At 38.2% G+C, this 23,779-nt stretch overlaps 1 protein-coding gene across 2 annotated transcripts in view; it reads left to right on the top strand.

Annotated features, from left to right (window-relative positions):
• Positions 1 to 404: 404 nt before the first annotated feature.
• cdin1 (CDAN1 interacting nuclease 1) overlaps positions 405 to 23,779 on the top strand; it is a 69,850-nt gene continuing 46,475 nt past the window's right edge. Inside the window, exons 1-6 of one of the 2 annotated variants that reach the window (XM_008399796.2) lie at positions 408 to 630; positions 889 to 1,002; positions 13,707 to 13,752; positions 15,445 to 15,509; positions 16,297 to 16,357; positions 20,284 to 20,356. In XM_008399796.2, the coding sequence (XP_008398018.1) occupies positions 902 to 1,002; positions 13,707 to 13,752; positions 15,445 to 15,509; positions 16,297 to 16,357; positions 20,284 to 20,356 (346 nt within the window). In that variant the 5' untranslated portion in view covers positions 408 to 630; positions 889 to 901. Of the gene's footprint in view, positions 631 to 888; positions 1,003 to 13,706; positions 13,753 to 15,444; positions 15,510 to 16,296; positions 16,358 to 20,283; positions 20,357 to 23,779 lie in introns of both variants that reach the window. The other variant, XM_008399797.2, reaches the window with a different exon arrangement.

Genomic DNA, 23,779 nt, shown 5'->3' on the forward strand with positions numbered 1-23,779 from the left:
ACATTCTGTTTAAATAAATAAATAAATAAATAAATAAATAAATAAATAAATAAAACTGCACAGTTTTAGTTTTCATTATGAGAACACTATTTCTTTGAGAAAAAAAATCCCCTAGGTGAAATACTTACTGCTTAAATCTCTTTGAAATGTATGCATGATTAAAATTAAAATAATTACAAATTATTTATTATTGAAATTATTTCCGAATCTTACCGGAACCGGTATGAACGTTTTGATTTGCTATGAAGCACATACATTTTTTGATATATTACAATAATCGCTGTGTCTCCTCCAATTCTCCATGACAGTCTACCTTTCAAGTTATTGAATATCAAGAGTTGTTGCACTTCAGGCCTGCAATATACTTGGCAAGTGACGTGAGACAGGACAGCACTTTAGTAACGAAATGGGCTTCCATACTTGAGCACCGCACGAATGCAACTGCAGAGAGACTCTGAATCCATGAAGATTTACATCGCCCATTACTGTGAAGTAGCCAATCATCTAGCGATTTACTGGGATCCCGGGACGGGTGAGCCAATCAGCTCACTTTTCACAAAAGCGCATTTGCTTCAACTTCCTAGCGGGAAGAAGCTATTCGAGGTTGTCCCCAGGCAGCAGGAATTGGAGGTAAATAAACACTTTACCTGGTACTAAACCGCTTGGGTTGTTTTGTTTCTTGCATGCCGTATTCATGAGAAGTGTGATAACTCTACACAGATGGCAGGAAATGTCTGGGGGAGGCATTTACTTTGGTGCGTGACGTAAATATGAAGCTAACTGCGGTTAGCAGCTCAGCTGGGTCTGACAGGTGTCTGTTTTCCTCCTAACACCAGGCTCCCGACTGAATAAAAATAATTTCTCTGTTCTTTGTGTTTATACATATAGTAGAAGGCGAAGGATGAGGCTGTCCCGTGCAGAGTATAAAGAAATAGCGAGGTGGACTGAACAGCTGAGACCTACTCGGCAATGTATGAAGATGCTGAAAGACAGATATCCTCAGTGAGTACACGCTATGCTATATTTCATATCTTTTTTTCTTTTATTATTTCTTTTGTATTTCCTTTGATATACAAATAATAAGTAAATTAAAACCACATACCTTTACACACTGAGGAAGCAGTATCTATCTAGACTAGATAAACAACATGTTAAAGGTTTTAATAAAAATAAAAAATCTGCAAAATTCACCTGCAGGTAAACAACAGTCTAGGGTCAGATTAAGATTGTATGAGACCCATAGAAGAATTTTCTTGGGTCACTTGTAGTTGATCACATCACAATGATCATTTTTAGTTTTTCGAACTTCAAGTCTAGAACAAAAACAGAAATGTATTAACTGTTGTCGTTATGACTACAATTTGCAAAGTAAAGCCCAAAAACAATTTATTTAATTGCATTATATATGTTTAATTTCTAAAGGATCATGTTCACAAATGGAGGTTGTACAGTACTCTATGACAGAATTAGTCAGAAGTAGTTTATACATGCAATTTTCCCATTGCTTCATAGATACTGCAGACATTTCTGCCATTGATTGTTCTATGTTTAAACTCTTTTTGCTCGATTTCTAACTGGGAACTGTTATCGCCTACAAGCACAGAAATAATACAGCAGTATTTCATAGAAATCTCTAAAGACAGAAAAACTTTGCTGTGCTACGAAAGCCTTCCTGTTATCTGCAGAATAACAGGAAGGCTGTTTTTTTGCAGGAAGGCTGCAAGGCAATCCAAGGCAATAAAATGCAGATTTGTCTTGGCATGTTCTAAGAATAGTACAGTTAAATTTTTAATACTTTCCTACATCTCTCCTTGACTTTATTATTAAAAAACCTTAATTTGCCACATCTCACTTGAGTATAAACATCCACACAGTGTGTTGTGTCCTGGTTGCTTAGTATGTTTAAGGATTGAAACAAGATCAGACTTTTGAGATCTGGCTTGCATGTAGTTGGAGCTCATACATATTATGACGACGATAACGTTTTATTTCAGACAGACATTTCGCCAACAAAACATAATAAAAATAAACTTTCATATTTTCTAAGTGTAAATACAGTACCCTATTACCAAAGATACCAACTCAAATACATGCAAATACACTACTTGTTCGGTGACTGTGACTCCTTAAAAGGAGTATGATTAAATTTGACTTATGTAATCATACCCCTTTTCCATCCTATAGTTTAGAACTTGAATGAGCTTCCCATTTTCCGTATCCTTTCTAAATAAAAAATAGTTCCTGGCCAAGTCTGGTCACCAACCATTTTCCTCAGTGCAATTTAACCATAAACATTGCCATACCACCATCTGCTTGCCAACTGATTGGGCCTTTCACTGGAACTGTGTGGTTTAGTCATATACTCTATGTAGGTTTGCAATGGGCAAACAAGATAAACATGTGGCAAAAAAAAACATCTCATGCGCAGTGTAAGGTATGGTGAAAATCCTCAAGAAAATCTGTTAGAGCTGAAGAGAAGGAGATTATGTGATTATGTAAAGAGGAACGATCAAAGATCTGTTTGCTCCAACTTTGTGAAATTGTATAGAAGAGGAGGTGTTGTCCTATCCTAGAGGGGAGTTGCATCATTGACAGCGGTGGAACCAATAATTATGCAAATAATTTCTTTTTTTCTCTTGCTAATTTATTATGACTGAATAAATGCACTCGGGTTAAAGGTTGGATTCATTTTTTTCCGTGTGAGATCATGCTGCATGTCTGTATTTTGTTTACACACCCTTTTATATGTCTAATTTAGACCTTTTAAACATTTATAATCCCATTAAATGTAGTCTCTATGATCACTCTTTAATTCCACGCAGGTTTCTGCTTTAGCTTCCGCCCTGGCATTAGGCGGTGTTTTGCCATGCAGCGCTTGTGCATCCAGAAATCGAAGAGAGAGGTTAATGGTTGTGTTTGCCTTTCTCCTTGACACTGAGGGCCCTCACTTTATTGAATGTAACATGTGTAATCCCCCAAGGCCACCAGGACACCACGGCTGATCCCGTCGAGGTCACTTACAAAGTCGCATGTATTTGGAGCTTCCTACTTCCATTGTGTCCTAATCACCAATCTAGAAGAAAGTATCAGCTCCCCAAAGGGGATTCGGCGCAGCTTCACTCTGCCTTTGTTCCCTCTCTGTCAGCGTTTTACAGAATGTCATGTGTATAAAGTGCATCCAGCATTGTGCTTGTTTAGGCAACAACAGTTGGAGACTCCTTATTGTTTTTCTGCTTTTTCATTTTATTTCCTGAGCCATTAAACTGTCCAAATACCTTTTTTTTTCTCTTTATAACAGCATTGCTGCTGGGTGTAATGATGAAAGGAAAATATTGGACAGTTTTGGCTACAATAATTCTGTGCAATCTTTTTCTCCCAGAGGTGCTTGCCTCTTTGTTTAGTCTTGCTGGTTATTGTTATTATTTCGTTCACCATAACCAATCCTTGAGAGGCCCTTGCTCTGTAAAATCCCTGAGTCTCGTCACCGGGCCTGACAGACAGGCACGGCAGCAGTGTTTTCACAGCCTGCGAAATTATTCTGGTTGTCCAATCAGCTGAGCCGGGCTCTGGAGGGTTAGTGATTGGACTGGCAGGAAATCAGGCTCTTAAGACACAACATATCGACTAGGCCATCCATCATCTCTTAGCATGCGCTCAGGCACAGCAGTCAGCCGCCCCGCGCCCCACACCCCCTCCTGTCCCTTCGGACCGTGTGGGAGCCCTGCCACTGCGTAAATATTGGCCGGGGGGGTTGAGGGGAGTGAGCTGGCGGTTTGTTGTGGACAACCCTGCAATAAAATGATGGGCAAAAGAATAGTTTGGTTATAGCGGGCAGGTATTAAGGCATTAAATCATGGCATTCAGTGATTTGCAATACAGAAAAGGCTGTGATAATGCAGTATAAGAAATAATAGTAACAGCAAATTGTTTGTTTCTTATTAGGATTGCATTATTGTCTCTCACTGGCAAGCCGGACTTAAAAGGATATGATGATTACGGTATGATTAAATTAAAGACTAGGAGAAAAATGTATTCAGTCAGTTAAGGTGTTTTTTTGTTGGTGAGAAATAATATCACGATTTAACCGTCCCATCCTATGTAGTTGCAGGGTTTTATATTTTTCAGATCCAGACTTTTTTGCATCAATACATAAACTAGTCTGATTAACATAACACTTTATAAGAGTTTAGCATGATGTAATTGCATTTATTTGAAACAAAGCAGCAGTAGTATTTTTAACTGCTGCTATGACAGTGTATTACCTACGTTAGCAACTACATTTCATTGTATTTTGGCGATGGAGAAGATGCAGTAGCCTCCTTACGGCTAGCCAACTAGCTATATGCTGCAACGAGTGTAAAAGTAATTTCAGCTGTAAAAACAAAGTTGTAGAGCAAGTTTTTAAAACTTTGATGTAAAACTTGGATCTCGCCAAAGCCTGAAAATGTGCACCAGTGTTACTCCGTTGGAATTAACTTCTGTGTACTTTCCTCCTGCAACTCACACATTCAAATGGAGTGCTGTATAACATCTTTGTATTTGAGATGTTGCAATCTGTATACATTTATTTTGTTTCAAAAATGTAGCTCTTAATTGGATTTTTTTTGTATTGAAATAAATCTAGTGAAGTGTTCCTTGGCATAAAAGAATAATAATAATGGTACTTCTTATTATGCTCAAGTTGAGTTCAAACCCATTTCACAGTCATTGCTTTTGATTGGAGGCTCAAAGGGAAGAAATTTTAAACTTTGAACAAGATGATTGTTAAGACCATTTCAAGGTAATTTCCATGGATGGTCTGCCAGTCTTTTAGCTGTTCCCTGAAAAGCGATTGTGGGAGGAGAGAGGGAGTGTCCCATAGACAGACAGAGAGAGGACGACTGCGATGTGGAGTCCCTCATCTGTAACGGCTGCATAACACAGATGTTGGGAGTCATCTGTCAGCCCGGCCTCTCTTGCTGGGGCCGAGCTGCTCTGAGGGGAAAACAATTGGACACGGTGCTGTCACTTTTTACCCCCACTCACAATGGTGGGGCATGCAAATAGCAACCCCTCCCGTTCTCACTCCGTCTTTCCTGCCCTCCTCGTAGCCAGCCCTGATGTCCTGTCTAGTTTCTGGACTGTGGCTAGGCAGCAGGCCGGTGAACGCAGTGCTGTGACATCAGTCCCATCAGGTCCTCATATTAGAATTGGAAATGATGAGCCTCCCTCTGAGGCTTTGCCTGACTTCCCTCAGGTCCAGAGGGGACCCCCAGTCCTTCCACCACTTGTCCCCAGAGAGAGTCAGTGCAAGGAGGGCAAGATGGAGAGGGAGGGTAAGTGAGAGTCCTCTGTGTCCTTCTGTGCTATTATGAATGAATTTGGACGTAATGATTACTGCCCCTCCACCCCACACCTCCGTACACAAGCACTCGCAATTCACGCACAAACACCTTTTTAAATTTTCCTTTCACGTTAACAGAAGTGAAAAACATTGCAGATCTCCTTGTTTTTGGAAAAAAAGGCTTAAACAGTAAAGTGTGAAGCATCCCTCCCCTCCCAACGTTCTCGCTCACCCACACACACATTTACACACAGCTCCCCAGTGAGGAGGCCCTGAACGCTTTTCGAATCGGGCCCTAATGTGCCGTTTTCATCAGCGTTGAGGCGGGCTGCAATATGGTGCTGGAGCTCGCTCAGGGAATATGAATGTTGATTAAGCATGCGTTCAGCCTTTTGAAATTCTGAAGAAGTGTCAGAATAATGGATGTTGAGCAAATGTCAAGCATTTGTTAATTTCTCCCTGATTCGGGGTTTATCTGCCATGATCTTTGGAGGAAAAGTGCGGGGCAGGGTTGTTTTGGCATGTGCCATTGATATGTTGATTTCTTGGCTGCAGACACTGTTTAGATGGTAATATCGCAGCCATAGAGGAGCTTAGTTACTTGGTTATTTTGAATGGAAGTAGGATTTCTTTGTCTATTTGATTCAGGCAAAATCTGTAGGTATAGTAAAAGGGGTGGTGTGTTAATCTGGCAAGATCTGTACATATCTAGTTTACTATAAATCCTGACAAAAGTCTGGATTGCATAATCTGTGATACAGTCTGGAGATGTACTGATCAGGCTTCTCCTGGTTAATACTGATTTTTTTTTTCTTTGAGGTATGACTTGCTAATTATTATTATTTTTTTAATTTAACTAAAAAACGGGGGAAAAAGTGCTGTTTGACCTTCGATTGAATGGTAAAACATTACAAATACAACAAGAGGAAATTTTTTCTGTTAAACATCGATTGCCGGTTATTGTTCAGAGACAAAGTGAAAATCAGACTTTCTCATCTCTGATTACATCTCATGCCTTTTACATTCATATCGAATCTGAGGATTTAGTAACCACCAGAGTTTGTTAAAATTCACAAAACTTATACATAGAGATGTGCCGATCAGGTTTTTTCCTGCCGATACCGATCACCCATGAGGGCCGATCACCGATACCAATCACAGATACCGATCACATAATTATTATTTTTTTATCATAAACACTACCGGTTACATTATGTGAAAAAAGGAACCATGAATTCACCTTAATTTAGACAAAAACTTGTTTTTAATAACTTTTTCCAAGAAGAAAACTAAACAAAACAGGCATTCTGCAAATTGTACTGCTATCGGTAATACTATCTTTGACAGACTGAAAACATGTGGAGGCTCTGAAGAGGCTAAATAATGCAAAAAGCCAAAATAAAATCTCTCAACATTGCCAAAAAAATTCAAGTATAAAACTTAACATTCAAAGGCAAATACAGGTTCCATTACAATAGACAATCCAGAGTTACTGAATGAAAACTTCCTGATAGCATGGCGGCTAGCTGATTACTGCTAGTTTTGAGTGGCTGTTTCTGACTGAGCGGAGTAATTATGCAGAACAGGGAGGAGATCGATTATTTTTTTAGAGATTATCTGTCTCATGTTAGGACAGCGAAAGTTTTAATACATATGTAAAATGAATTTTTTTTTAGGTTAGATGCTGCAGCTTTAAGCAGAGGTTCGGTGTGAGAGTCACTACCAGGTGGAGCAGAAGTGGCGCTCCGTCTGTGAAATATTACTACCTGTAGCGCGTAGCAGCGGTTCAACAGCGAGAGCAGAACCAGCGTCTTACATCGCAGTTCGAAGACTTAAATAATTTTGCGGTAATTTGTTTAGCTTTCTTCGTCATGCTAATCCGGTTGAGTGTTTGTAGCTATGCGCTGCTTTACCTGCTATCTGATCCTCCATATGTCTTTTTTACTGCAGTGAGCCTTGATGTAGCCAAACTCCGTCAAGTATGCCATTGTTTTTATGTCGTATTAGCTTCGTTGTGTTGATGCATTTTGACGTGCTTCAATTTTCCGCCGCAACACGCAAACTTCCCCAGTCACTCAGTGCGTTATAGTTTCACATCGCTTAGGATTTGTTGCTGCGCGTTTGCACAGTGTGAAGGAAAGAGGAGACTAGCTGCACAGGCAGGCTGTGAAATGAGATGCAGGTGATCGGTATCGGCAACAAGAGCCAATGATCGCCGATCATACACTTTTTCACAAAAATCTGCCGATTATGATCGGCGACCGATCGATCGGCACACCTCTACTTATACATAATCAGTTTAATTTAAAGCCTGAAGAGAACCCTGGAATGTATATTCCATCATTTCGACTTGAACTAGACTTCTGTCGCAATCTCAATGTTGCAGTATCACAAATGCAAAGGAGTGCTTAGGAGAAATATCCATATTTTATAGGGGAAAAAAGCATTTATACCTCTGAAAAAAGGAGTCCCTTAAAAAGTAGAAGTTGATAAAATAAGTAAAATTTCAGTTTTAAATGTTTGTTACCTATAAGCACTTTGTGCTTATAGGTAATGTGTAACCCAGCGATGGCCAGGTCCTCAACCATGTCTGATGATGTTTAACTTACCAGTCTTTTATTGTTTATGACTCACAGGTCACTTGTCAGAAATATGACCTTTTTTTCTCACTCCCAATTGATTGAGTCTTTAAAATTGGCTTTATTCGATCACATTCGTGTGTGACTTTTTTTTCGTACAATTTCCACAACAATGGATGTAAATCTTTACATTTCATTCACTCACTTGGAACTTATTAATCACCCCAGAAAATAAGTTTATAAGATTTTAAACACCAAATCATTGTGCTTGCTCAGGAATTGATTTATTTCTTGCCTCTACGTTTTAAATCTTCGCAAAGGTAGAGACGCTTTGCTATTTTGCTGGCTGGAAGTGGCGACAACATTACCCAGACAGTGATCAAGTGCAGGGCCTGCAGGGGCCAGGCTCGCAGTGCGTGGCCCCTAAACTTCTGGCTGCTCACGTTGAACAAAACACAAACTGGCAGTTGGGGCTTAGGGGCACAAGCCTTGAAGCCTGAGAGGCTGGCAAACTAATTCGAAAGCCTTACGTAGTTAGAGGAGCGTTGGAAGGGTGGAGGAAAGGATGAAGTGTAAGCAAAGAGGAGAGATGTAGAAAGGAGAGAAGCTGTGCTGAGTTTACAACTTCATGTCAGGCTAAGGAGGTCATGAATAATAGATGCAATCAATTACTTGATTAGGAAGTTCAGGAACAGCCACTTCCTTCTCATATCGTTGGGATGTTGTCTAAGCACACCGTAAAGATTGTAAAACCTTTTTGGCTCATTGAGCTGAAAACAATGGGATAAGCAGCTTCTCGTCAAATGTGAGGTGGTTTGCAGAGATGATGGGGACCCTATCATTTCTGTAAAGTAAAAAAAAAAAGAAATGTGATGAAAGGGTTTAGAGAGGCTAAATTTTTACCTGAGAAATGTGAACTTTAAGTAATATCAGCACATATGTTGAGCACTTTAACTTTGCAGTTCTCATTCCAAATCCTCAAAATAGATCAGTCATTTATGAAAACCTGATTTTTAAATCGGACATTTTCACACAAGAGGTGAGGTTCTTCTACCAGAGGAATCTTAGTGGTGTGAGAAAATATAATAAATTGCGCAGAACTGTAGAAGTTCTGCTAATATGCTTAAGGAGAAAAAAGGAGGTTGGCCAGTGTCGTCGTCTTTGCCAGACCATTGGACACTTGCAAGTCGACTTGATGGATAATATAGACACCCACCCCAGTTTTGCGGGAGTAGCATTGACAGCAATCACATTATGGCAACAACTTCAAACCCTAATACATTTAGCATGTTTCTCGCAGAAAGAGTTGTGAATATCTGCAGCTTTCATTCGGTATCACAATTACAGTGGTGATTGTGGGGATGTTTTTTGTTCTTTGTACCACCATTACTAAACAACCCTGACATCTCAGACACCGAAGCAGACAGAATTTTTAAAGATCGTAATGAAGTGAAGAGGTTGGGTGGGTGTTTTTTTTTGCCAATTAGATGCTTCTGTCTAGATGTGTTTAAACTGTTTCTGTCCTTTGTCCCCTACAGGTCTTTAGGTTTGTATAACTTTCTTGAGAAAGATGATGAACGAGGCTGGGATGTGGGGGATTATTAGAAACGATACTCAAAGCTTATAGTGAATTGCTGGGGAAAAAAATTGCAAAAACCTAAAGTAAATCTATCTTGTATTGCTGCATCATCCCAGTTCATGAACAGCATTAAAAATACATTTTTTTTACTAAGTAGTTCCCTTCATTGTGCATAGGGGAAAGATACACCTGAGTCGTTATCCAATGTTTTCATTTCTCACAGTTCTATAGTGTTTTAAACTTTTTGAAAGTAGTTTTGCATTATCTTTAGATAAGTATCTGTTTTATTGCTGCCATTTATTAAGTAATGAAGGTGGACACACATCTGCCTAAAGCTGGGCATAAACTGTGCAGTTTGTTTTCTTTTGGGTCGTTTTCAGCTATGACCTGACGTAAACGCACGTACAGTGTGAGAACATAATTCGTAAGCTGTAAATTATTGAAACCTCCAATGTAATCACACAGTTTGAGCTGGAGCTGAACACAACTGAAAAAAATAGTGCATTGTATGTCCAGCCTCACCTGAATTGCATGTTCTCTTGTCTTCCCTATTTTGAAGAGTAGCTAAGATAAAGAAGTGCTGAGTTAAAAATATAGTTCCTAAATACTCTAATCTTTATAAAAAGTAAATTATACGTAATTTTACAGCAGTTTAATAGTGGTGTTGGTGATTTTGTATAAACCAGTTTTAACTTTGAAGTTTTTCCTTCTCACTAAATAAATGTGGTGCAGTTAAAGCTTTGTGTTTGTTTTTCCAATCTAAAATGATGCTGTTGCCTTTATTTGACCTCGAGTGCCAATAAATGTAAGTGATGTCTTTTGTTGATATTTTTTTATTCCTTCAGGAATGAAAAATAAACTACTAAGGATTTCAAAAAGCACATCTGCTGTTATTTTTTAGTCCTTTTTCATCCATAGGGTAATTTACATTTGTTTTACAAAAACAAAATGTAAAACTAATTTGAAGTGTAAACAAGCATCACTATTGTGCAAGTATTTGTTTGGAGCTTTGGAGCACACACTGAGATTTGTGGTCGCTTCTTGTCAAAATATATCCCAGTTATACATTAATCCATAAAGATTTTTTATTTTTTTTTTGCCAACATTTTTTTTCCACTGCTACTGATTGTCGACTTTGCTGAGAAACAGATGTTAGCATTTTGCCTGTCAGCATGTGTAATTAGTAGCATTTGCATATTTACTTTTTTTTAACCCCCATAAAGCTGGTTTTCACTTTATAAAATATTAATCTATAAGCAAGCAAGTGCTTCATGGACTTCTTGAATGAGACTCCAAAATGCTTATTGAAGCTTTACTATAATTAAAAAAATGGATTTAGATGTGGAGATGAGTAAAGCAATTAATGTGAAATAAGAAAATTTTGTATTTTATAAAAGTTAACCTTCTCATCCATGTTTATGCCTTCTGAAAATTGTTTCGGTGCCATTTTAAAAAATATGTACAATGCCTCAATTAGACAGTTGCATGCCCTGAAGAGCTGCTCCGTATCACACTCCCTGCATGCAGATCCACCAAATGCTAAGTACTGTCACAGCATATGATACCAATGCCATTAGCCAGGTGGCTTTCATTACCCAAATTACAGCTATTGTTTATAATTAATTATTTGTAAATAGGAAGATTCTGAATATAATTGATGGCTTGAATTTCCCTCATCTCCTATTAATTAGCTTGATGGGATTTTCAAGGCTTTTCGGTGTTTTTATTTATTTATTTTTTCTCCTGTTATGCTTGAGAATCTATTACACTGTGAATGCAGAGGGAAATACAACTAAGCTATTGCTTTAACTTGGAATTTTTCAGATTCACTAGTGGATGTTCCTGCTTAAAAGAGCCTGAAGCACTGACCAGATACCCAATGTCAATGACAAAGTGAAAGTCTCTAATTGTTTTTAATTTAATCTGCAGCTTCACTATTTTTGGTGCCAGTGCATATTAATGCTCTGTCTTCTGTTGTAAGGATGGGTAATTAGGTTGAAAGTGAATGATTCCCTAACTGCTCTTCTGTCTACCAACCTTCTGTTCTCCCAAGTTCACATAAAATCCTAAATTTTCCTTCTTGAAAATATAGGGAGGATGCGCTGCAAGTCTCAAGACTTTTTAAAACCTTTTCTGTCCGTTTCATTATTTAACAAGGTAGAGAGAGGGTTCGCAATGTGGTTTTCATTTGTTCTTTTTATTATCAGGATATGTTTTTAGAGATGAATTTGATGAAGTTTTGCCATAAGAAATATTTTAAGCAAACTCTGAAATAATATTGTCTTCTATTCCTCAAGGGTGTTACACATTTTTCTTTCCATGCCTGAAGTTCATGTACCTTAATTTGAAGGTGTTTTCTATAAAGCTTAAGATTAAAAGGGATTTAATTTTTCACTAATGAATTACTTCACCTGAAAATTATATAGGATTTTATTTTTTTTTAATTAATCAGGAAAAACGTCTGGACATTATTTTGCATCATCTTAAGTTTTATGCTATTTTTTATGCAATAATCTTGAGTTATAAAGAAAGGAGGTGAACAAATCAGAATGATGTTTGTCAAACTGAGGAAACAATTTTACTTCAGTGGGGTTTAGTTTATTTTTGGTATCAAGTCATGCCAAGAGTTTGAAAAGTAATGGTTTGAAAATGGGAAACAGAACATTTTCATCACACCATTTCTATGTTATAGCACAAGGCTTTCGGTTCTTTTGACCCACCTTTGGGCCAATTTTTTTTTTGTGAAAAAAAATTTGATGTTTAAAAAAAGTTCATTGTTTTTGGAACGGATATGCTTTCATGGATATTAAGAGCAGTTAATGTCCCTTTCAAGTTAAAGATTTAGCAATTAAGCAGTAATCATGCTCATTAAAAAGAGTAATCCATTTAAAACCTAACAGATGTGCATTCTGACAGGGGAATCGCGTTGGTCCCCTGCCAACAATAAGGAATGTAATGTTGCTGAAATACTCAGGTGCAAGGCTTGAATGTGGGAGAGTTGTTTTTTTTTTTTTTTTTTTTTGCTGCAGTTAGTGTCCACATGTTGATAGTTGACCATTTAATGGCCTACTTAATTGCAGTGGCCCCTGCATCTCTGAGTGTCACTGGAAATTAAAGCTAAGTTGGAAGGTTATTTTACTGAGAGCTTTCCCATCTTGTACTTGAGATGAAACTTTTCGGTTCGTGGCGATTTTCCATAACTTGGTATCTGATGAGGGTTCTCTGTATGATGGGTCCAGTCTAAATATGATCAGTGGTAAATAAAACCGTTTTAAATTCAGCCAAACTGCACAGCTACCAAAAACCACTGGGGACAATTGCAAAGCTGTTTACATGTATGTGTAAAATTATTAATTGCTTTTGTGTACATGTACAGAGAAGGTGTGCACTAGCCAATTAGAAGAGCATCTTCCATGCATGTAAATAACATCAACTCAACGGATGCCGTGGGGGTTGGGAAGGGATTTTGGAGGGATTCTGCGTCCCAGTTGGAGCTCCTTTTTTTTCCCCAGGTTTGCCTCTTTGCCAGGTGTTTGACATTGACTGAAGCTGGAGATGAATGTAGCAGCAACTTATGGATCTGACTGGCTCCTGGGATCCGCAGGTTCCTGCTGTGAAAGTTTCTGTTCTCAAAGCCCAATAGTTTCCAGGGAATGACTCCTGAGTTGTCCATATGTTAACACTGTATATTAAAAAAAAGAACATTTTCTGCCTCTGCATGCATTGCCACAGCAGTCAAATACAGAATCTCATTGTGGTCATCCAATTTGCAAATTGGGTAAACTGGGAGAGTGTGATTGTTATCAGCGACTGCCATAGAACCCTGCACATGATTTGCATAAATATGATAAATGTCTCTCAACATTAGGCGTGTTTAGATGGGCTCTGAGTGGATGTCCAATTTATAACAACATAAGCTGATTAATATGGGTGCAGCTTTGCATATATTGATGACAGAACCAAACAAGAGTCTAGGAAGGACTTGCATAGAAACAAAAATCAGGCTTTGTGTCTCTCATCTCTCATACCACACACAAGCTCCCCCCACGTCATGATGGCAGGAACTCTTTGTCAGAGGTGTTCATCTGGAACAACTTTGCCACACTTGTTTTCATGTTCTTTTAGATTACAGGGCAGCTGGCCCCAGCTTTGAAGCTCCCCTCTCCCTTTGTCTCTGTGCAATGCACTCTGGTAATTAACTTTGTCCTTCTTTTATTTGTTCCAGTCACTCGCAGTCCACTCTTCTGAGCATCTTCTCCCTGGAGTACCAGGTTAGAAGTTTTCTTCCTTTGTGAGCCCTGACAGGTGCCTAATTGAATGATGAATGTCCCTTTATTTCTTTGTAATTGAACTGCCAGCTTTCTGATTGGTTTGGAAGACCCCCCCTCCCCTCACTCACTACCCCATTTATTCCCCCCAACACACACACGCACGCACACCTCTGTCCTCTCCTACTTCACGTTCACGTTGAGGTCCTTTTCCTGCCTGAGCCTCGGTGGATGTCTGCCAAACCTTCCCATCCATCTGTCTAATAACATCTAGCCCCTGCTTATTTGGTGGACCTGTAATAAATTATGCTAAACCATTATTATTCTGACAATAATAATTTCCCTGTGTAGTGCGGCTGTGTGTGCTAAATGTTTGCTGACTCGCACTGTCACTGCTGCTTTCCACGGCTGACAGCGGATGATGATAAATGGCCACTGCCGCCAGTGGCAGAAGGCAGCACAGGCAGAAAATGGAGTCATTTATCATCCCACTGACAGGTGTCAGTCACATTGCCCGTCTCTGTGGAATTACATTTTTTTTTTTTTCGTGTGTGTGGTAGCTTTTAAATAAGTTGTTTTTAACCAATGCTCTTCCTATTTTATCCCCTGTCCTCGTGCCTCTCCGCATAGGATGGCAATTGAATTGCATGAAAATGTCAAGAGTGCGGTATGTGTGTAATGTCAGGGATTGATCGAAAAAGAGGAAATGAATACAAGGTTCGGGTGAAGCAGGTAGAGGAGGAGGGAGGGGCGTAGGTTTGAACAAGACTGCTTTGGCACACCTTGACCCCCAGTAAAACTATTGAAATTAAATTAGTGCTCCCACAGAAGAGAGTGCAAGAGTATGGCTTAACGTGGGGGTGCTTTGGTTGGGTTGAATTATGTCTACTACCAATAATAATGATAATATGTATTATTAAAGATCTGGCCATTTCATCCCTTCTCCATTTTGTATATGACTTTTATAGCTAGGATGGAAATTTAACCATCTGCCACAGGACATTGCATCAGTTTGAAAGGCAGGAATATTTCAAAGCTGCTGTGACAGCTTCAGATTTTATGTAATTTTCTATTGTCTACTTATTTTATGCTGTGGTCTACCAACAGCAGTCAGTTTTGACAAATCCTCAACAGGACCAAATTAGACCAGCCCCAAATTGCATGGATTGACAGACAATGTTCAGAAACTAATATAATTTTTAATTAGCATGGACTTGAGAATTTTGGACTCTTTATCTCCACAATTAGTCAGAAATGCTTAACTACAATTAAAACCAAATATTATATTCCTGGCTGATTTAGGTTTTAAGTTATGTTTTAATTGGATCAAGATATGAGATGGTAGATATGAGTCTCCACACTATAGGTAATGTTAGTGGCCCAGCCAGAGTCCTTATTTTACCCAGCTAGAGAATATTATGTGGATGGAGCTAAAGATGAGGGTGATGGTAAGGAGACCTTCCAACAACAAAAAAACAAACAAGCTGTAGCTTAATACCAAAGATACTTTATCCACCAGTGGAAAAAAAATCAAAAAGCTGGTGAATAACCATTAATTCTTGACATGCAAATATTAAATAAATTAGTTGCTGATGGGGTAATTTGTCCCATAAGAGAAAAAAAAAAGTTTTTCAATGTTTAAATTTTATTTATATTTTATTATACATTAACTTGGACTTATTTCTGTTGTGGCAGAAACGAACTAAACGAACAATGTCAAGACATCATGTGCCAGATGTTATGGAACGATACTATCAAAGGTATTATTCTACACATTTCAATTGATTCTAAGTCTTCCTTTCCTATTTTTGTTTCCGCTGTTTGTATTTACTCTATTTCTTTCTCTCTCCTAATTGTGGGTTTATCTTTATCCAGATATTATATGATTGAGAAAGGTTCTGGCCAAAGTTACATGCAGGATCATGAGCCAACTAAACAAATCGCTACTCTGAATCCGTTCCCTGCTTTTACTTGCACCTGCTAAGCCACAGCTCTGTTCTCACTGTCATATTAAGAACAGAGAAAAAACATTAGACATTTGCCTTACGCAGGCTTATGATGGGATGATTATGTGTAATTCAATGAATGTGGCTAAATTGAAAAAACAACAAAAAAGTCTGCAACAGGAAAAGCCTCTTTGCATATTGCAATTAGCCTTTTATCTAGTTTATTAAGCCATTGTTCTGGAGAAAATAAGCCTGGATAATGCACTTCTAATCCACTTAGAGGAGCAAACCTCAGAGATGATCTTGGCGAGATCTGAGGGGAGTTTCTGCTTTAGCTGGCGAGGGAAAAAAGGCTTTCTGGGCGGCAGGGGTTAACTAACTATCAAATGCTTGTCTGGCTTGAAGGAAATTTGAAGCCCTCCGAGCAGTGCTGTTTTAACCGCACTGAGCCTGCCATATGCCACCCAGGGCAATGTCATCAGGGACATTAGCATGTCTTGGCTAGCCTGATCTAGCCCCCTCTACCCTGCTGTCTTTCTTTGTGAGCTGTGTTTTTTTCCCCTTTTTTAACCACTGCTGCCGTTCTTTTGTTGTAATGAAGGTATCTGAGTGAATCCAAGGTTCGCCCCACTGCTCCTGTCCTGCTGGAGTTGGCAAATGAGGTAACAACACTTAGTTTAACTTATCTACGCATCTTTAAAACACAAACTCAGTTAATACTCTTGGCATGAATGGATAAAGATGTCTTTGATTCAGTTTTTAGATTTTCTCCCCTTGTCTGTTAGTCATTATCAAAATTGGGAAAATGGTTCTCTCCATTACCAATTATCTAATGTAATTAGCTTCAAGCTCCATTAGGCAGATGTAAAAATAGTTTTTTGTTTTATTTTGTAATTTTCCAAATTGCAGTTCACACAGAGGTGCCACAAAGTGCGGACAGGTGAGGAAAAGGGTCAGTGGTTCATTCCTCTCTTTATCACGTAGTTGTTTACTTTAGAAGCTCAGAGTATTGCATGTACTTTTAAAATGATATTTGTTAGTTATTTGTATGGTAGATGTGGGATAGGCTTCTACTTAGACTATATAATTTATTTTTTACTTTGTCCCTTAGGAGAGATTAGTACTCTAAGTAGCTTTTTATTCTACATATATTTCTGCACTGGAGTGTTGTTGGGAAAAGGGTTAAGGTTGTTGCAACAGCTGCAGCATTTTGGTCAAAGTGTTGCTAAAGAAGAATAATAATTAAACACTTTATGCATTTTCAATTTTTAATTCTTGCATTTATCATTGTGACATTGTGAACCAGTGTTTTAAATATTTAGTAGCTTAAAATGCTAACATTTTTGTCACAGCACTTCCGCTTTCACACATTTTGCTGCACACTTCCAACCAGCTGGCTTGAAGAAAGCTACTTTCCTGTCTTAATTTTCAAATTTAAGTATTTGGTAGAAAATGGGGACAACCACAGTTCTGGAAGCTAATTTCTAATGGGTAATTGGGGTGGCTATAATTTTAAAGATAGCAGGGTGGCAAAAATGTGTGTTATCCCGGTATAATATTCTACACAATAAGCACCTAAAAACGTTTAAATTTAGTGGTTATTAATTCTTTGTTTCGTTAAGTTGTTTCGTTTTGTTTCAATATGAATAACTGTTGGCTTTGTGTTTTTGATTAAAGTAGCCACTTTGTTATACAAAGTTGTTTTTAAATAGTCTTTTACTGAATTTTAATAGGGCCAGAATATGAGCACGTGCCTAACTTAAATGTGCATTTGCTTTTTCAGTCTTCTCTTTTTTTTTGCATTTAAATAAACCATATTATCAATTTTATCATTTAAATTTATAACTTAATGTTATTAGTTCTTCCAACATAGAGGTTTCTTTTTTCTTTTCTTTTTTAAATCGAAGCCCTGAAAGTTAACGGCTATTAGTCTCTTTCTTCTTAATTGAAATATTATTTTTTTTCTCTTGGAAAGCACATAGATAGCAGTCTATGAACCATTTAACTGTCATTTTAATATGCTACTTAACATTTAAACCAAGCACTCATACCCTCCCAGACTGCTAATTGATGTAGTTTCATGTCTTTATGAGATAATATATCTTCAAAAGAGGAAAAAGATTAACTGAGATGAAAGCTATTTATGGGTATTTTGTCCCCAGATGAGAGTCTATGAATAAGGGAATCTTAACTCACTGTTTCTCAAGCTTTATGGGGATCTTTATGCAAATGTTACACATAAGGTCTAGTACAGGTGCGCTCGTGGAGCACTTTATGTGACAGCCATTAGCTTTTCTGGATAAATGATGAGAGTATTTTTTTTAACTATCTTTATTTTATTTGCTGGATTCTTGAGTTCTGTTAATCTTATTCACATGTTAAACTCTTAAATTGGAGAATACTGGCTTGAGAATGGAGACGGACTTGTGATTAATATGAAAATTAAGGAAATGCAAGTATCTGAACTAGTCAGGTGACACTTATTCAGGCTGAACCGGCAGAAGTAATGCTGCCATTTTTCATGTGTCAGTTTCCTAGAATCTGCAACTTTCTTGTTATCCAACGGTGTGAGGGGACAGGAGGGCCAATAAAAGGACGAAAGGCTGGTGAGAAGCAAAGCAGAGATGATCAGAATAACACGAGAACCGAAAAAGGGCTGCTGCAGTTTAGGGTGGCAAACACAGAGGCAGTAAAATTATCAGGGGACCTAATAAAGACGCAAAGCCACACCCTAATTATAACAGACATGTTAGGAACTTTTACAAGCTCCTATCTTCTTGCAATATTATGGAAATGTTAACAAATGCCATAGTGGGTACAAAGACATTGTTTAGACAGAAGGATCTCTGCCTCTAGCATTATCATAATGCATCTGAGAAAAGATGAAACACTCCGTTCACTGCAGCAAGCTGAGTGCAAATTCACTTTTGGTCTCCAATTATGCTAACAAGAGGGAAAATGTTCAGTGGCTGTAAGAATGTTGCTTTATAACAAGCTGGTCTCCAAGCAGTGTTTTAATTTCCTCCACACTGGGGAGACGGAATGCGTTCGTACTCGTATGTACTCTATACAATGTTTAAATAAAGGTCAACTGCAGCGTAAGGAAAGCCGACATCTCTACTTCATATGTATGTGTTGTTTTATTCATTCATTCAACTGTATTTGTCTAATTAAGTGTGCCTTAACAACAGGTTTCTTTCCGAACCGATCACCGCAATGATAATGTTTGAAATTTGATGGAATGCAGTGTGCAGATAAAAATATGGTCTGGTAGAGACCTTCAGCATCAATCGTTAGTGTTCTCCTACCTGTCAGGGCTTCTCATCACTCAAACCAAAACACCGCTCACCTATAAGGTGTCTTCGTGTTCAAAGAGTGCTAGAGCCATAGGTTTTATTCTTCCCATTAGGGACTCAATTCGCATTGTCCCTGAGGTGTGTCCTATTAGTTGCTGCTGTTTTGCCTCGGTGATCATTCTATGATTAAAGCTCTGTGTTTTTCTTGCCTGGATGTAGCATGTGCGGCTTTTTCCCTTACAAGATGAGAGACTGGGAATGTGTCTCTGACAGAGGCTAAGGCGATTCAGGCAGCTGCCTCGGCTGTCTAACAGTCAAGCTATTGTTCTTTTTCGAAAGGTTTTTGCAAAGCAAGGATTTCAAAAACCAGATTGCAAGGGGATTGTCAAAAGTTGGGTCAAAGGTTAGCAATACAATAATACAATTTAGAGCCATTAAGATCATTATAATGTATGACATCACTAAAACACAGACAGCTGGTGTCAGGTCAGCGCTGACATTTTTAACCTCTTTGACAAAACCTTGCACTTCAGAATGTGTCCGACTTTGATGTTTTTCCACAAAAACCAGATCTTCGCTGAGGTTTAGTAGTTTCTTCAAAGTGGCTCGCAGAAGTATTCATGCCCCCTTAACATTTTTACGTTTGTTGTGACAAATTTCAGTTTATTTTATTTGGGTTGTGTGTGACATACCAACACAAATGATACCTTCAGAAGTCATCTAACAACTAAATGAAGTTAATTTCTGTGTGACCTAATTTCAGTATCAATCCATCTGTACTGGGAAGGGCTAGAGGTTTGTGAGAGAACAGTGATGCACAAACGACATTATGAAAAAAAAACTTGGTATTGATTTGGGTCAAAGCATAAAGATGTTTTAGACTTGCTCCAAGTTTTGATTAATAAATGATTTGTGATCAGTGACATGACTTGAAATTGGTAGTCATGGGAACATAAGCTATTTTTTGTTAGGGACTGGCAAAAATGTTGATGTCTAGATGTGCAGAGCAGGTGAAGACCTATATCAAATCCAAATTCACACCACATTTTATTAGGTTTTTATTTAAAATAAAAACCATTGTTTTTTCTCAACTTTGTGTTGGGCTGTCCATAGAAAATTCCAATAAAAAACACCAACGTTTGTATATGTAATTTGGTAAAATGGGAACAAGTTGAAGATGTATCATGAGATACTGTTTGCCTTTATTTTAAAATAGTAAAAAATCAGCTTTGAGACCATAATCTTTCTAATTCTTTTCCATTCTCTTTTCTTGCTGTGCAATTTGTCCAAAGGTGGATCTGTCTCCTGCTCTGATGGCTCGTATTATCCTGGATCGGTTCCTTATGGACATGGACGGTGGAATGCGTGAGTAACACTTTTACATTTTTCACTCCGGCAATCTTCTGTCTAGTCTTGATTGCAGGACTTTGTCTGTTGGACCTCTCTTCATTTGAGTCATAGGTGCAGTCCATCAGCCGTATATTCAGTCTGTCCAACTCTAATAAGAGATAGACAACATTTAGCGGTGGCCATGTCCCGGGGCACATGAATGGCAGTTAAGTCTTTGGAGAATCACCCTGCTTTCTGCGGCCACATGGATTAATGCTTCCTCGCCTCATCTGTGTTTTTTTTAACACTTCTGAATTATTTCTCCGTTCACCCTAATCTCCGATTGGATCCTTTTATTCTGGACCGTCTCTTTTCTGTTTCTGGTTCTACCGCTGTGCGCCTAGGAAATTGAGTTAAAAGGAAACCGTGACAGAAAAAGCAAACTGTTGCCCGCCAGTGCTGATGGAGCACCACAGGAGAGCAGAACTCCAGAAGCAAATGTTTTTGCTGAACTTGTCGAAGAGAATTTCCAGAAATGCGTATACACGTGTAAAGTTTGTTCATCTTCTTGATAGTCGTTCCTGCCACTTTTCTCTAATTTTTGCCGTGCAAAAATAAAAACTTTTTCCCGTTCTCCTTTTATTTTACTAACTTAAAAAGAAGATGTTGATATAGTTTCTCATTGTTTCAGTTTTTCCGTCAACTTACTGCATTTGTCTGCGGGACAGTCAATACTTTTGAGAGAATCGCGTGGTGTCAAAAAAAGACGTGCTTCCAATTTAAATCAAGAAAGAGATTAAACTGGATGTGTGTTATTTTCAACTTCACCACAACACAGCCATTTGTCAAAGTCAAAGATGTGATTGCTTTGGACCTGATGTTATCCACTGCCTGTCAAAATATCAGTCTGAGCAGCTTGTAGAACAGGGCGTTCGTCCAGGAAAGCTAGTCGCCGCACATAATGGCATTCTGCATCAGTCCATCTCCATATTGTAAAAGCATACTTTAATTGCTGAGGATGATGGAGCTTATAAAACATCCTGGATGGTAGTTTATGTGTTAGACGCACAGAGTTTAGCGAAAGTATCCAAATAACCGCAACTTACAGAAATTTTATTTGGAGATTTTTTTTTGTGATGGGGAGGGAAAAAATGAATAATATTCAATAAAATCTGTAAAAATCTGATAAGTTTTAATACATCTAAATAAAATGTAGCACATCCAAATTTCCCTTCAGATACTACCTAAAGAATAAATGGAGTGTGCGTGTTTGTAGCTTAATTTAATTGGGTTGAGAGTTTTATTGAGTTAATCTGCAGAACTAAATCCCATGATTTGAATGGAAAGAGTACACGAACCTAGTACATATAACAAAAGACTTTCTGCTGCCGTTGTCATAAACGCTTGTTCTAAGTGTTAACTTGAATACGAATGCATGCCATACTTTTTAGCTCTGGCAAAGATTTTCAAAACGATGTACCCTTTTCTTTTTACTAGACAATCATACACACTTATGTAGGTTTATCACATAAAATCCCAATACACGGTGTAAAAGTTTGTGGTTGGATCATGAAGAAATGTAAAACTCAACTTCTGCAGGTTATAAATGAGCTTCTCTTGTAGGACTAGATGGTTGTCGAACAGTATATTCTTTTTAATTTGTTTATGCTTAATACTTTATCCTCTGTTATTATTGCCTAGAACATAGATGTGAACGATTTAGGAAAGTTTATATTTTCATGTCGTCCTTTTCCCAGTTGCCTTCTTTAACCCAGTGACTATACAGGAGGGGGTTCTGTTTTGACTGAGTTTCACTGCAGTCTCCCTTTGACCCACTCGGCCTTTCCACATGAATTGCTTCCCACATAGGCTGCGGCCAAATCGTCGAATCTCCCTCTGAGTATATTAGGCCCCAGTAATGTGTTTCCACCATGAAACAATGCAAGGATAATTGTCTTTGCTGGCGATTAGCTAACAGGTTGGTTCAGTGCTATTGGCAGGCATATCTGTCATGCCCCCTCCAGCCCCAGACCGCATTTCACCGTGCATATGCTTGTGTGTGTTGCGTTTTAGTGGAAGTCTGCAGGGAGGGCAGGCAGGCTCACTGCAAAGATCAATAGACTTCTATATAAGGGACATTACCCCCGACTGGGTGAGTGGCTTGCCTTTGCCTAGCACCGTTGTTGTTTTTATTCCCTTACTCTTTTCTCTTGCATTTAAGAGAAACAGGAATGGGGCCTCTGGGACTATAGAATATATGTACAATCACCAGCAGTGGATCAATAGAGAGTTTTAAATTGTTTTCTGTACCGTCCTTGTTTTGTTTTTGCTTGCTGGCTGCTGCCGCGCCCCCCTCCCTTCCCTCCTGCCTAGTAGCTGCAGATGCCACCACACCTCAACATGATGACACCACCAACAATCTGCCTCTCCTTCTCCTCGCATCTCAAGTATTGGAAAGGGCATCAGTCACGCAGAATGAAAGTCTATCTGATGGCGCTCGTGACTGAATCAATATATTCAAAACAGATTTATTGTGTATTGAATATAATATCAGCATCCATAATGTTTTTGGCTTACAAAAATGGACTGGACACCTGGGCTGAGAAAGGTCATGTGCAGTCAGTCGAGAACATCCCAGTGAATGCCTGAAAACTCCTCGTGGGGTTTTGTTGTTTCTATGCAAAAACATTTGGGGAACAAATTGATGGGGCTTCAACTTTTTTTTTTAAATTATTTAAAATAAATTAGATCAGCAATGATTACGACATTATTTCATTCTGATTTTGGGAATTAAAATAATCTGATTGTGTTTATAGTTTAACAGGTTAAAAATGTGCAGAGCAGTTCAAAGTGAGCAAAATATGCAATGCTTTATTTAAAATTGATGTTTTTATTGCCATTTTAAATCATTTTTAATACTACATTTGTATTATGTTAGAATCAGTTGAACAATGTGAAGAAAAAAAATCTTAACTAAAGGAAATAATATTGGCTCTACGGATAGACTGCACTCTATAATTTATGGTTAACCAAAAATTTAGATCATAAATCATCATCCGGTGACAACTTTGACATTTGAATAACCCATAAACTGTTCTGCGTTGTTACTTCTGCTATTTTTATCATCAGTTCTACGAGACACAAACAAATGACAGATTTATACTCCACAATATCATCAAACATTGTCATTTTTGTGTACGTTGTCTTAAACGAACAGCAGCACTACCAAATGTATGTTGTGAAGAAGCACAGCATGCATTAATAACTTTCAGAGCAATATTTATGAGGGTTTACACTGTGTGAACTGATGGTGTTTTTTGGCCAGAAAGAATACATTTTAATATTTTTATCATCAGTTAAAAAAATTTAAAAAAAAATATATATATATATATATGTCATAGTAATAAATATCAGGATATATTGTGGTACAGTTTGTGGTTCAGTTTTAATAATGTATTT

This window comes from Poecilia reticulata, linkage group LG22 (assembly GCF_000633615.1).
Source record: "Poecilia reticulata strain Guanapo linkage group LG22, Guppy_female_1.0+MT, whole genome shotgun sequence".
NCBI classification, from domain to species: domain Eukaryota; kingdom Metazoa; phylum Chordata; class Actinopteri; order Cyprinodontiformes; family Poeciliidae; genus Poecilia; species Poecilia reticulata.